The sequence below is a fragment of the Eulemur rufifrons genome, chromosome 11 (assembly GCF_041146395.1).
Source record: "Eulemur rufifrons isolate Redbay chromosome 11, OSU_ERuf_1, whole genome shotgun sequence".
In the NCBI taxonomy this organism is placed as follows: domain Eukaryota; kingdom Metazoa; phylum Chordata; class Mammalia; order Primates; family Lemuridae; genus Eulemur; species Eulemur rufifrons.
In genome coordinates, this window is record NC_090993.1 from 1,079,188 (window position 1) to 1,094,349 (window position 15,162).

The window sequence follows — 15,162 nt, forward strand, 5'->3', positions numbered from 1 at the left end:
TTTTGAAAATGCTAACCGGTCTCCACTGTCCTAAGGGAAACAGAAATCCTGCTCCGTGCTCCAGCCTAAAAGGAAGAAGGCAGGGAGGGACCTGTGGGCCCCTCCTTTGGGCACCCTGGAAACTGCACAGACCTTTGCAAATAAGACGGAGGCGCCTGGGCGAACCCCAGCCCCACCCCGACCCCCGCCGCTCCAGCCGCCTCCGCGAGGCCACAGGTGGGCCCCTTACCTGTCGCCGTCTGGCCCCAGCCTTCCTCGAGGGGCGGCGCCATCGCCAGCGGGGCCTGCTCCTCCGCGGAGTGCCTGTACCTGACAAAATAGACCAGGTCTTGAATGTCGTCCAGCGCCGCAGACTCTTCAAACACGTTGCTGTCCTGCATCCCCTCGTCGCGATTCCTGGCCACACGAGCGTCGAGCATTTTCTCCGCTACGCTCAGGATGTGTGACTCGGAGGCACGGAAGACCTTATCGAGGACTTTTTCCACGTTGTAGGGCAGGCTGTCCCGCTGCGCTGCCTGCAGCCTGAAGGACATTTCTTGGAGCAGGAATTCCAGCTCGTGGGCGTCGAAGTACTTCTGGAACCGCTGCAGAGACTGCTGCTCTCCAAAGAAGCTGCCGATTATGGGCAGGTCGTCCCTCGTGTCACCAGGTGCTGGCTCCGCCGTCGTCTGTGGGGTCCAGAGGGACGGGTCGTCTTCACGTTCTCCAGAAGCAGAGCCCTGGCTCTCGGTGTCCACGGATTTCTCTGCGTCCTCACGGTCCTCTCCCGAGAGCTCTCCTCTGCCCAGCTTCTCGGCAAGCCCCGAGGTCTCCACGGGGTCCCTGGAGTTGTCTTTTCTCGGATCATCAGAATCTTCGTTCGGAGACGCATCGCCTACCTCCGGAGCCTGAGTCTTTCTCTGGTCGGGAAAGTCACTCACTTCAGGCGGTCTCTGTGCTTTCTCGTCTAGCAGAGGGCCACCCTGCTTTTCCCCCGCCAGGCTCGCTGGTCCCCCGCCTGCTGTGTCGACCCCGGCGGCTGCGGTTTCACTGTTTCTGCCGCTGCCCGACACACTGGCTTCTCCTCTGTTTCCTTCGTCTTCTGGATCAGGACTCGGGGTCCCCGCAACGGCGCCCTCGGGGACCTGCAGGTGAGCGTCCGCCTGCCCGTCGCGGCCCCCAGGGCCGTTCTCTTTCGCCTGCTTTGCGCTCGCGGCGTTTTCATCCTCCAACAGCTCCTCGGGGAGGTCGTCGTCCTCCTCTGCTGCGGGGTCTTCGGGAGCGACACCCGCTCCTGCCACTGCTCCTCCTAGTTCCTGCGTGCCCCGCGCTGCCTTGTGACCCGCAAACTCTTCGTCTGCCGGGTCCTCCCTGCCCGGGTCCTCCCTGCCCTGGTCCTCAGACGGCCTCGCAGCCGCGCTCGAGGGCTCGGGGATGACAGCAGACCCGGCCCCTTCTTGCGGCCAGGAGAGATTTGTTCCTGGCACGGGACCCTCTTCTCCCAGCTCTCCCGGGGAACCCGTGTCGCCCGGAGAGGAGGAGCGCGGCTGGCTGTGAGTCCCGCGAGCTAGATCCTCTTCAGATGCCTCCCGGGGACGCTCGACGGGAAGCCTGTGCGGTTTCGGCCCACCTGGCAAAGCGCCCGCCTCCCGCACCGCGCTTCCGGGTGTGTGGGGCCGCGTGTCCCCCGCGGGGGCTGCGGGACCCGGGTGCGCCGGTGTCGTCTTCTCTGAGCCCGTCTGGTTCCCCTGGGCTTCACGGCCAGGGTCGCCCCCCGAGCCCCCTCCCAACGTCTGCTCTGCGGGCTTGTCTTCCTGGCGCGTTTCCTTTGAGACGTGAACAGCTGCTCCTTCCAGGTCGTCGTCTTTGTCACCGAAGGCTGACGGTGCTGTGTCTCCACCCTTGTCGGCAGCTGGCAGAGAGTCGCGGTGGCTGCTTTGCGTGGAACCGTGCACGGCCACCCCGTCCCGCTTCTCGTCCTCTAATTCTGTCTCGTCTCGTCCCGGGCTCCTCTCAGGTTCCTGAACTTTCCTCCCTTTTCCTTTAATGTGAAGTTCGCTGTCCGCTTCTGGGTCTCTGTCACTATTTGTTTTAGGGACGTCTAGGGTCAACAGACCGTCGTCCTCACCGCCAGGCTCAGTGTGGCCTGCGGTCGACGGTGGTCTCTCCCGTTTGCTGCCTGGGGCTGAGGCGTCCTCGTCTTCCTTTTCTTCCTCTGAATCGGAACTCTCCGAATCCGCCACACCTGTCTTTTCTTCCCCTCCTGTGACAATAGAAAAGATCGTGTCCCCCCAGGCTGTTAGAATATTTGCATCACCATTTTTGATGCCAGGGGCCACCAGTCCCTCCAGCTCATCCTTTTCGTTTGCGTTCTGCTCCTCGTCGGAGGAGTATTTCTCAGCTCCCGGCGTGGCTGGCCTTTCCGAGTCTTCTCCGCTCACGAAGGTCAGTAGCGGCAGCTGCTCAAAGTCCTCCTGATCCTCCTCTTCCTCCTTCTCGACTGCGTAGTACGCGGCGTCCAGGTCCTCGTCGAAATCGTCTTCCGGTGAGGTCACCAGGCTGGTCGTCTCGTCGTCCGATACCAGCGCGTCGGCGGTGGAGCCGAACTTGGTTTTCAAGTCTAGAGTCATTTCTGTTTTCAAAAGCTTATACGCGTCCATCTTCTCCTGCTCAGCGGAGGCCTGAGAGCTGTTGCCGCTTCTGTTCTTTTCACTTTCTGGCACTTTTAGTCTCTCCTGCAGCATCTGGGCAAAAGGCTCGAACGAAGGCTGCTCTCCCTGCGCGTTCCCCGCGTGGCTGCTGGCCGGGGCGCGGCTCTTCTGAGCCGGGGACGGTTCCTCGAGGTCCTCAGTGCTCCCTGGGAACAAACCTTCGCGTCCCTCGGGGTCGGCTCCCCCCGGTTCAGCCTCACTTTCCTCAGATACTCCGGGAGGTGGTTCCACACGGTCGGTTTCTTCTGCGGCTTTCGCAGAATCCCCAGCGGCAGAATCATACAGTTCCAAAAACCCTAAAAGTTCTTCTACATTATAATTATCGAAATCGTCTCTTCCTCCATCAAAACACACGAAATCTGTTTCCTGTAAGAGAAGGAAACACGTTAGTGTGCCACTAACCAAATGTCACAAGAGCAAACTCTTGGCCGTACTAATGATAGAGAGAATCTCAAATGCATGTTTGGCGCTAGAGGGGCGTTTGCGTCAACCCTGGGCGATGGCTGTTCTTGGCTATCGGGGGGTGCGTAGGAGGCAGGAACCCCCTTTCCCGCCCGGGTACCGGTCCTGGCTTCCCTTCAGTCTCTCTTCCCCAGGGAAGGAATGAATCATGGGGTGGGTGGGCTCCCTCAGCCCCATCCCTCTTTTCTGTTTGGGACCTGCCATGAGGAAAACATACTCTGCCCCTCCATGCTGTTGGTTTCATAGGGACGGTCCCCACTGGGGAGGCCCCGGTTGCCTAGCTCCGTCTGTGGCCGGGGAAGTCTGTTTATGTAGACTGCAACCTTAGAAAGGCCGTTATTTCTGCGCACTTGAATTGTATTCTCCAAATGGCTTTATCAGTCAACAACGGTGACATTTTGGTCTCCACCTGCCCAACTCCTGGGTTTCTCAATTTGTTTTGAGCACATGTGGGGAAACGCAGGGGTTCCCCAGCTCCCGATGTCTATGTCTGACGTCCTGGGAACTCATTTCCTGACGCCCCGTCCAGGAGAGGCCGAGAGACCACCCAGCTCCTCCACGGCCGCGCCCTGTGCGCACACGTCTCTGCTCACCCGGCTAGAAACGGGGAGACTCGCCTGGCTGTCACGTTCTAAGTCTATGTGGATGTCTGGCTCGTATCTTCCTTGGATTTGGAAAGAGAAATCAACTTAAGGAGCATCTTCTTGGGATCCAGGTGCACGAGGGAAGTAAAAGGTTAAAGAGACAGAGGACGATGTCACAGGGACCCCCACTTTGTTCCTGCCACAAGGACAACCTGAACACGGGATTCGGGGCGGTGTACACGTTACTCTAGATCAGGGTCCAGGTAGTCTCCGAGATCTGCTCTCGGGACCACCTGTAAATCCACAATCTTCCTTCCCTCCACTGGCAAGCAGACTGGCATACAAAGCGTCATCGACGGAGGGAAAAGTTACAAAACCAACAAAGACACTTTCCTTCTCATAACTAAACTTTCAGCATCTTCTGGGAAGACCTGTCCAGCGTCGTGGGGATGAACGGTCTCCTCTCTCCATCGCCCGCATCCCCGAGCCATTTCCTTAGTGTCGAGGACGCAGGCGGTGGAGGCGCATCGAGAAGACGGAAGCCACCGCAGGTCAGGGCTTGGTGACCAGCGAGCTGCCGTCTCACGCTGACGTCACCAGCAGTCTCTGCGTCAGGAGTGACGCCAGACAGGCAACAGGGCTGACCTTAGGGCCCCCGGGATTATCAAGAAATTTTAAGAATAGCCATAGCTCGGCGACGGCATCCGTTCTACCAGTCCCATCCAAGAGCCGCCTGAGCCCAGCAGCTCTGCAGAGACTCCAAAAAGCTACCCAGAATTTCTAAATGAAGGCTGGCGTCCATTCCTGCAAATGTTAAAACTCCAGAAAATCGTCAAAGAAATGTCCTGTATAAGAGTATACGGCCTTGTGTAAGAACATCCGCCTCAATACATTAGATGACTCTCAGATCTCGACAGCATCTCCTTTAAATTCTTTTCAAATTTTTCTTTCTTTTCTTAAGAGGTAGTCCTTTATCAGCCAATTTATGACTAAGAACAGAAAAGAAATCCGCAACTTACATCTGTTGGAACTTGTAACTCTTCTTTGGTATATTCGTGGATCACCTGGATTAAATCCTTTGGAAAATATCCAAAAATACGTCCAACCTACAAGAGAGAATGGGCAAAATTGGACAAACGTCAATCAAATTCTGTATAAGAAATATAAATGAGAGATTTTTAGTACTAACAGGAAATATACAAATATACAGGTAGGTAGATACAACAAAGAGAGATACATAGTTGTTATTACAATTACACTGAGATTATTATTCCAATACAAATTAAGTACAGGATATTATTAAGCCAATGTTTCTAAAACCATTGAAGCCCTAACATAAAGTTAGGGCTTAGAAATAGATAAAAGATCTGTATAAGAGAAGATTATTGTACATTATATGATTAAACTGTACAAATCAAGGCTGGTGAGAAATGCAATTCCGAATAACCTCTAGTAAGAATTTACCTGCGCATTTCATAGCATTGCTCATAAACCGGTACTTATAAGTCTTTGTTAAACAAGAAACAACAGCCCTGTCATAAGTAAAAAAAATACAAAATTTCCGAAATGTATGGCCACTACAACAAAAGGCAAATACAGCTGACTCTTGAACAACACAGTGGGTGGGGTGCAGTTGAAAACCCGCATATAACTTTTGACTCCTCTCAAAACTTAACTACTAATCGCCTACTGTCCAGGGGTGGGGAACCCGAGGCCTCAAGGACACACGTGGCCCGACAGGTCCCTAAATGTGGCCCTTCGTAATCGTATACAGGAACTGCAAGAGGTCGCTTTTTATTGTGATACACGATTTACTGGAGAGATGAGCTGCTCACCTGGAGATGCCCCGTGTCACATGGGGTTTTAAGCAGATACCAGTGACACTCGAGCTCACTGCAGCAGCAACAGGAGAGGGCTATAAAATGACTACAGCCACACAGCATGTACTATGGTTAATTTCATGCAGTTAGGGTTTAATGCTGCATCACTGTTTGTTTGCATTTCTCTCAACTGCCAATGGCACCATTATTGGTCTGCAAATGGACATGCGTGTAAGTTTTAATGCATTTTAACTCTTTATAATAGATATACGTATATTTTATAGTAGTAAGTGATACAAAATAGACTAGTATCTATCTACATATATTTTATGTGTTCATGGCATAGCTTATTCTTAATTTTTTCCATATTTCTAGGCTAGTCTGTGAGTCTTTCCAAATTGTGGCAAACCTCCAAAAAATTTTTCAATATATTTACTGAGAGAATTCCGTACATAGGTGGAGCCTTGTTCTTCAAGCATCAGCTGTGTTTACTGATAGTATGTGCTATACTGGCTTTTTAAAACATGACCTTTATGTGTATCTGGGGACAGAATAAAAATACAATGTGATCCGTGCTAATCTACACACCAAACTTCAGTTTCATGCAAAGTGAAGCCTCCACAGAAAATAATCCTATTCATTTTCAGCACTAACAGTAGCTACTATCTCAAAGGGAGCTGTATGTAGATTTCTCCCTAATCATTCAAGGAGACTGACATGTAAATGAAACACACAAAGAGAACAAAAGGCCATCTTAGCACTAATTTGTAAAATATCCCCATTCACAAGTGCTCTTGTTACATTTGGAAACTATCTGAGAGCCAGTTCTAGTAGTAGAATACTGCCATGAAGATTAGATAAGACAGGGCCACTAAAACCTGGCGTTATGGGCAGATAAAGTCTGAAACTCTAGGAAATCAAAAAAAGGTTGCAGAATGGAAACTAAGAGATAGAAAGGAGAATCAGGCCGGGCGTGGTGGCTCATGCCTGTAATCCTAGCACTCTGGGAGGCCGAGGTGGGCGGATCGTTTGAGCTCAGGAGTTCGAGACCAGCCTGAGCAAGAGCGAGACCCCATCTCTACTAAAAATAGAAAGAAATGATATGGACAGCTAAAAATATATATAGAAAAAATTAGCCGGGCATGGTGGTGCATGCCTGTAGTCCCAGCTACTCGGGAGGCTGAGACACGAGGATCCCTTGAGCTCAGGAGTTTGAGATTGCTGTGAGCTAGGCTGACACCACGGCACTCACTCTAGCCTGGGCAACAGAGTGAGACTCTGTCTCAAAAAAAAAAAAAAAAAAAGAGAAAAGAAAAAAAAAAAGAAAGGAGAATCATTCTGAAAGCTAAGGAGAGTGAGTTTTCAATATCCTCAGTATAAGGTTCATGCAATGAGAGAGGAAGGAGACTGGGGGAAAATATACTTTTGCCTTCAAATGTTATTCAGGGAGAATCTGGAAAAGGGAAAGAAATCAGAGATATATGATGAAAAGAAATGCTATAAATTTATCTTTGCTTAAACTTTGTCAACTGAGACCATAGGTCATATAAAAACTCCGTATTGATGCACGGGGTGGTATCTCATTTCTTACAATCTGACCAAAAAAAAAAAAAAAAAAGCTGCAGAATGGTGGGCCCACATGACTGCAGTAATCTTAATGTCTAACTCTGCTTCCGTATGTCACCCTTGCCAGGGCGCTGTTGATCTGATTAGTGCGGTGGGGCGGAGGGAAGAAGAGTGTGGCCTCCAGAGAACAAATTCTGCATCAGGACAAACACAAGCAAGCGCCACCGCCCTCTGAGGAGTCACTCAGAAGGAAGACGAGGAAGACGTGGGCCCTTCCATTAAAGGGTTTTTGACTTTGCATGAGCCAGCACAGCACACACACTAACTGCGGTTACAAAACAGTCAAACAAACGCCACGTGAGCAGTGCAAACAAAGTGCCACCTAAACAGTCATCAGACAGCGAAGGTCCCTCCCGGCTGGGTGCTGAGGGCAGGACGAGAGCTGGGGCCCAGAGAGACCGACCCGCTACCCAGAGGCAAACAGGGTCACGAGCAAAAGTGTGGGCAGGAGGGAGAGCCTTGAGTCGAGTTCATTTTATCCAGAGGCTCAAAGATGAGGAGGGGGAAAGACTGCTCTGTGAAAAACGCAGCCTAAGGGTGTGGAAAAACATTTCCAAGATGGAGATTATGAAGAGATCTCATTTGACATTTAGGAATGACATTAATCGGGTGTCGGGCGGATGTGGTTGGGGGAGGGGATGGGTGTCTACACACATAATGAGTGCGATGCACAGGGTCTGGGGGATGGACTCACTTGGAGCTCTGACTGGAGGGGGGGCGAGGGCAATATACGTAACCTAAACTCATGTACCCCCATAATATGCTGAAATAACAAAAAGTAAATAAATAAATGATAAAAATAAATAAATAAATTACCAAAAAAAAAAAAAAAAAGAAAGAAAAGAAATCTCATTTGGTAAACTTGAAAGAAACAGAATAGGTTCTTCTTTGTATGGGGTGAGGTTTGCACTTGACCAGCTGCCGTTTCTCAAGATTGCTCCCTAGGAATCTGGGATACCAACAAAATGAATCTGTTTTCCCCAAAGGGATTTCTCGCGCCTTGTTTTCTGTTGTTTGTTCACTCGGTGCTTTATGGAAAGTTTTCACAGTTGGGACTGGCTATTTCTCTAAGTTGGGACAACCCTAAGGGACATCAAGGACCCTTACTACCTTAAATGGATAAAAGTCCACACGTCACACGCTCTAACAAGGAAAGGACCATAACTCATAAGAAGAGCTTCTTAATCAGGTTATTCCTAATGAATCTCCTCTTGAAAAACATCAAAGCAGGATGCAGGCATTGGCTGCCATGTCTGATACCAGAGCACCCATGAAACCGGCCAGAAATAGGCCCCTGGGAGAACGTCCAGACACAGGTGTCTAAAAGTCAGAAAAAGGAAGACCCAAAAGTTGCAAACAAAAAAAAACAAACAAGAAAGCACACAGTAAACACAACATTTTTGGTTTTTTGAACAGACTAGTAACAGTAGAGATGATTAACTGTTCCCAAGACTGCCACTTTTTCATAAATAATAATACAGAAGAAAGGAAATACGCGAAAAATCAACTTTAAACTTGCATGCCTGAAACACTGTCTCACATACAGTTTATGGGATTAAGTCTAACTCCCATGAATCCATTTTAAAGCAAGGAGGTCAAGGAATATTCAAGTTTTCACCATTTCAACCTTTAGTACCTATGGAGCATCCTAGACGCTGGTGCTCAGGGGCAATAGCTAGAATCAGTTCAGTTGTTTCAGAAACCTCTGCTAAGTCCCTGCTGTCTGCAGGCCCAGGGCCCGCTAGGGACACAGGGTCATCTTCTTTTTCATAGTCTAGGAAAGAAGACATGTTAACCCCATCAAAGACCCTCAGAAAACATATTTAAATCTCCAGTGCTAAACAAGCCAATAAAAAGTAAGTGAATAAATCATGTCAAAGTTGTACTTACGCTTCCAGCCCAAACTTCAGGCCCTCTCCCTGCCAGTTTATAGTAGACATACACAGGGTCACCTTTTTTAAAACTCACAAAACGACAGTCCGGGCCTGTGAAATCTTCTAGAGCTTCACCCCGGTACATTAACACTGTATGTAGATAGGGGAAACAAAAACAAAAACCAGATATCAGGGTTCAGCTTTCACCATCCAGACTGACTTACCAGGAAATATAAGAATTCTGTTGTAAATAACAATTAAGTTTTTCCAGTATTCTCTGGAAGCACTTTTAATTCCCATGTTCAAAGTACCTAAAATCCTTAGAGCTTTGTTGCTATAAGTCACAACATCCCCTGCAAGGAGACAGGAGAAAAGACAACGTCCCTATTTTTCTCTCTGGATAATACGGAGAAACAGAAAGCGAATGTGTCTACCGCCACACGTGGCTAATCTCAAGGGAAACTCTTGGCTCCCTCTCTGACCTTCTAGTCCTCAGTCTTTTCTGTTTCATCATCATAAAAAGCTGCATCTTGCAAGTGGGTAAATTCAAGCACAGGTGCTGACGAGCGTGAGCACGGCTACGTGCAGAGGTAATAGGGAACTGGGAACAGCACCCAGGAACCCCCAGGGGGTCAATTAACTTGGACTAACCACTCAAAGGCGCTACCTCTAAGTGGCTGGAACTGCTACTGGGCAGCCGTAAACGCTGTCAATTTCATTTGCAGCCGAGTCGTTCTCTCTGTACAGTATCCGGGTAAATTAATGGGAAAGGGTATTATGTATCATACTCTACTATTGATCCAATCACATCACAAGGCAATATTTTCTATACGTAAATAGTGTTGACTGGATCCAACATTCAGAAGGCTTCAAAACCAAGAAAAAAAATACCATATTTATATTTTTATATAAACAAAATCAAAAGTGGATAGCTCACGTAGCAGGGACCAAACAGAGCTATGAGAGTAAGTCGGTACTGATTATCTTCATCCTTTTAAAATGCAGGACTTAAATCACACTAGATCTAGCAACTGGTAGAAGCAGTATGTTTCTTTTCGTTAACCAAACACACAGTGTCTGATGTAAGATGAAATGGACAATAAGTGCATGTAAATAGCAAAAAAAGAAGAAGGATGAAATGGAAATAACACTTTTTCTAAAAGCCAATTAGGAATATAATGCATAAAGACGTATCTTTAAATACATCTTTGAGGAAAAAAAAAACATATAGATTTGGAGGGGGTTGTTTTCCAAAGCTAAAATCTGATTCTTTTCAAACATGTCGGCCTCCAGATTCACATATAATTGGGCGAGAGGAAGGCTGAAGGTGATGGGCAGCTTAAGGTTGGGAATTCCGTCAGAACCGGGAACGGCAATGTTTCCCTTGCTTCCCCAGAAGAGATCACTGAGGATCTGTAATAAGACATCGGATGACAACATAATGCACACTGAGGAACGGCTATCTGAAAAGCACACAAGCACACCTCACACACACACCTTCATAAACACCACACGGACCCAGACCTTGCTCCTGCTGCTGTGTGTTTGGTTACGCCTGTTTGGATACACACCACTTCTCAAGGTATCTTACAGCTCTGAGCTCTTCGAACACCCTGTCTCAGTACTAGGGAAGCATCAGGGATGTGATTCTCCAGGTAACTTGTTTTGAAGAACCCAGGGAGGTCAGTGCTCGAAAGCAAAGAATAGCAAATATTTCGCCCTATCCAATGGCAGATAGATAAATACCTGGTTTTGCTCCAAGAAAACTGAGGGGGAAAATCATGGCAGTTGCTCCGCTTTTGCAGTATTTGTTTATTTATTTATTTTTTTGAGACAGAGTCTCGCTCTGTTGCCCGGGCTAGAGTGCTGTGGCGTCATCTTAGCTCACAGCAACCTCAAACTCCTGGGCTCAAGTGATCCTCCTGCCTCAGCCTCCTGAGCAGCTGGGACTACAGGCATGTGCCACCATGCCCGGCTAATTTTTTCTGTATATTTTTGGCTGTCCAGATCATCTCTTTCTATTTTTTAGTAGAGACGGGGGTCTCACTATGTCGCCCAGGCTGGTCTCGAACTCCTGACCTCCAGCGATCCTCCCGCCTCGGCCTCCCAGAGTGCTAGGATTACAGGCGTGAGCCACCGCGCCCGGCCTTGCAGTATTTATTGGTATCAGCCATAGGGCTGGCTACCTCCAAGGACAGCTTAACACAAATCAGAGATCACCCCCTTTCTTTTCTTTAATGGTGATTGATACACCATTAAATATTGTATTGATACAAATTGTATTGATACAGATGCTTCAAATTATGAGACTGGTTTTTGAGAACACCAATTTGAATATAAGTAACTGAACTGTAGGCTTCTTGGCCTCTATGTCTTGCTCACAATGTACGAACAACCCGCGGGTGTCAGGAACTTACAAGGTTACCCGAGACAGGCAGGGAGGCCACGGGGACCGCCCTGGTCAGACAGACACATGGGAGGAGGTTCCAGCACCACAAACAGCTAAGGCTACAGCGGGTCTAGGCTTGTGACACGCTTGGCGCATTTATCATGACTACTGGAATAACCCTCTTCATCTGCGTCCGCCGCTCTGCGTCCTTCCCACCGCGCGGTCCGAAGCCCGCACCGGGGAGAAATTCCGCTTCCTGCGCACGGCAGCGGCTGCGGGTCCCAGGAGATCCTCGGCCTCTTCCGAGAGCGGAGGTTTTGGTCTCGCGCTGCCCGGCCCTGCCCGGCGGCCTCGGGGGGCCGAGCGGACCCCCCGCGGAGACCCCGGGACACACCGCGCGCCTGGACTCGGCTCGTCCCGAACCTGAACTCCGACCCCGTTCAAAACCGGGCGCGAGGCCGAACCCCAGGGAAGCCCGAGGGCGCAGGGCAGCGCCAGGGAGCCCCGCGGAGGAGCCCACCCGGCCCGGCCCGGCCCGCACGCGGCTGCGGGTCCTGCGCCCCCCGATCCCCGCGGCGGGGGCGGCCGAGCGCGGCGCGCAGCCCCGTCCACCCGGGGAGCCCGAGCCGATCCGGGGAGGGGGACACCGGGGCCACCCCCGCCGAGCCCCCGCCTCGGCAGAGGGAAAATGAAAAGCCGCAACAAGTGGGCGGCGCAGGCCCCGTGTCGGGGCGGCCGACGCGGGGACCCGGGGCTGGCCCATCCCCGCGCTCCGCCCGCCGGGCCGCGACCCCCGCGCCGCCCCGCGGCGCCGCCCGCGCGCACTCACTGCTGCACTCGCCGTCCGCGCACAGCTTGTGCTCCGAGAAGCGCCGGCCGCCGCCCGGCTCCCGCTGGCCGCGCACCCGCCACGGCGCCCCGGCCGCGAGCAGCCAGAGCAGCAGCGCCGGCGCCGCAGCCATGTTGTGTCCCCGCGCCGGCGACGCGGAGGGGGAGGCCGCGCGGGCGCCGGGCGGGCCGGGGGCGGGCCGGGGGCGGGGCGCGGGCGCGGGGGGCGGTGCCGCGAAGGGCTCGGCCGCTCCCGGCTGACACGTCGGCAGGGCCTGCGGGAGGGACGCGGGGACCGCGCGGAGCCGGGAGGACGCGGAGCTCGTCCTTCCTCCCAGGCCTTCTGCGTCCGGGCGCTGCCATGGCAACCGGGACTCTGCGTCGTCCCGCTCGTCCAATCGCCTCCCGCCGCAGTCGCGCCCCCGCGCGCCCCCGTCCGCCGCTCACCGCGCTCTGCGCACCCGGGTCCCCGGCCCTGCGCCGTCGCGACAGGTCCCTCCCGGCACCTTCTGGCAGCTTCTGATGTCTGATCCCCCCTGAACCAGCTACGCATGGTGTGGTCCTTCCTTTGACCTTAAACCTCACCTGTAATTTGCCACCGTCAGTCTCTGGTTCCAGGCTCCCTGCCCATCCGACTCCAGGGGTTCCCTGGGCCCCCACCCCCACCCCACGATATCCCATCAGGTTAGGAAGAGGGGAGGTGAGCGCAGTCTGGGCTGAGGGTGTAGACTACAGCCTGTGGCCTGCCCCGTCTTTAGGGGGGAGCAGGGGAGACAGAGGCGGATAATTATGGTCCTGGGGCTGAGAGCTTGAGATTCCTAGATCTATATCCAGAAGGGAGAAGTCATTTAATTCGACACAGATGTGATGAGCTTCCATTTTGTGCGACCATGTCATGCCAGACACTGGATAAAGCACCAGGATGGTGTCGGGGAGGATGGGACAGAACACAGATCACTTGCTGCCTGATGAAGGGACGAGAAGGCATGGTAAGGCAGGGGCTGGCACAAAGAAACTTGGGGTGATGGACGCTCCTTTTCTTTCTTTCTTTCTTTCTTTTTTTTTTTTTTTTTTGAGACAGTCTCGCTCTGTTGCCCGGGCTAGAGTGCTGTGGCATCAGCCTAGCAACCTCAAACCTCAAACAGCAACCTCAAACTCCTGGGCTCGAGTGATCCTCCTGCCTCAGCCTCCCGAGTAGCTGGGACTATAGGCATGTGCCACCATGCCCGGCTAATTTTTTCTATATATATTTTTAGCTGTCCAGATCATTTCTTTCTATTTTTAGTAGAGACAGGGTCTCACTATGTTGCCCAGGCTGGTCTCGAACTCCTGACCTCGAGCTATCCTCCCGCCTCAGCCTCCCAGAGTGCTAGGATGACAGGTGTGAGCCACCGCGCCTGGCCGGATGCTCCTTTTCTGGATTGTGTGGTGGTTTCAGGAGCATTTGGATGAGTCACAACTCATAAAACTTACAATTTAAATTCTTAATATCATGTATACCGAAATAGAGTTGTCCAATCACTTCTATGGGGAAAATTTATGATATTAGACAGAAAGAGATAAGGTTTGGCTATCCTCATAAATAACCGAAGAGTTATAAACCAGGTAAATCCTCGTAAAGATCTTAGTAAAAATAGTAACCCTGTGATTGGTCACAATATAGTGAGTCAGAAAAACAACATACATACGTGTCTTTATTCTTTCCGGTCAGCCTGTGCCGTATCTTTCCCTGCTGGGCATCCTGAAGTCTCTTTCCTTTCTTCCCTCTTCCCAGAGTTCTGGCTTTTTTTGTGTGTGTCCAGTGTCATCCTTCGTGGCCAGGGTCTAGGAGGTAGGGCCACCTTTACCCCTGTGCCCAAGGAGTCCCAATTTTGACTCCACTCCTGAAAGGAGAGGATGACTCTGGATCTTCATTATATTTGTCCGAGTGGGAACTCCTCAAAGGTAAACAGACCTCTCTCGCCAGCATCAGTTCCCTCTCTCCGTCTGAGTAAGGGGTGGAGCGTTGTACACAGAACCCTGTCCTGCCGCACAAAAGTGCTCAGGTGTGTTTTGGTACAAATTCTAACGAGTTAGAAGGAGGAGGAAAGTAAGTGATGCTGGTGGGATTTGAGCTGCGCCTTGGTGAATATATAGAATTTAGATTCCAAAAAGAGAGGAAAGAGCACATGAAGAACACAACATAAGAAAAGATACAGCAGAAAGAAATATGTTTAACGGACAGGAAGGAAATCTAACCTTACTGGGGTGAAAGGATTCTATTAGAGTAGTGGGAGACAAATTTGGGTGGCTAGGATGGGCGAGATTATGAAAACCCTTGAAAATCAAGCATAAGAATTTAGATTTAACAGAATAAGATGTAGAAAGCTATCAGACTGTCGGTAAAAGGATCATAGAAACGAAGGGAAATTTAAGCAAGTCTCTTGTTCTGAAAGCCAAGGAGCCTGGAGGTTTGTTTGGGGCATGGTTAGTAGGGTTAAATCTCTCCTCATAATCAAAAAGTCATGTCGAAGGCCATGTCCTCCCTTGAGTGAGTCAGAACGAAGGCAAAGTCTTCTATCAGCGTGTACTATTTGTCTTGGCCCGACAAATGTTTTTCCCATTTCTATTGCACAGAGAAACTCAAACATCTGAAATTGCCACTAATATATAGGTGTGTGTATAAGTTCCCGTCTCCGGTTCTGCCTAATTTACCTTGGCACTGTTTTCACAGAAGTCAAATATTTGGTGCTTTGAAACAAATGCAGGACACATTCCAGGGTGTGGCCTTGATAGCTCAATTTCCACAGTTCGTCCATTTAGTTTTCAGATACTTCCTTACGGGGCAACAATGAGGTGGGAAATGGAGTCAAAAGCACTGCCTTAGGGACCAGAAGTCTAATTGTGTGA

The 15,162-nt window shown here is 50.8% G+C and overlaps 1 protein-coding gene across 4 annotated transcripts in view; it reads right to left on the reverse strand.

Moving 5' to 3' along the window:
* The window catches only part of MIA3 (MIA SH3 domain ER export factor 3), a 40,850-nt gene extending 28,438 nt beyond the window's left edge, over window positions 1-12,412 (reverse strand). For all 4 annotated transcript variants that reach the window (XM_069484490.1, XM_069484492.1, XM_069484491.1 and 1 more), the window contains exons 1-4: window positions 12,275-12,412; window positions 9,073-9,206; window positions 4,756-4,842; window positions 230-3,056 (exon numbers count right to left, since the gene is read on the reverse strand). In XM_069484490.1, coding sequence (XP_069340591.1) covers window positions 230-3,056; window positions 4,756-4,842; window positions 9,073-9,206; window positions 12,275-12,407 — 3,181 coding nt within the window. In that variant the 5' untranslated portion in view covers window positions 12,408-12,412. The remainder of the gene's footprint in view (window positions 1-229; window positions 3,057-4,755; window positions 4,843-9,072; window positions 9,207-12,274) is intronic.
* Between the last annotated feature and the right edge of the window lie 2,750 nt (window positions 12,413-15,162).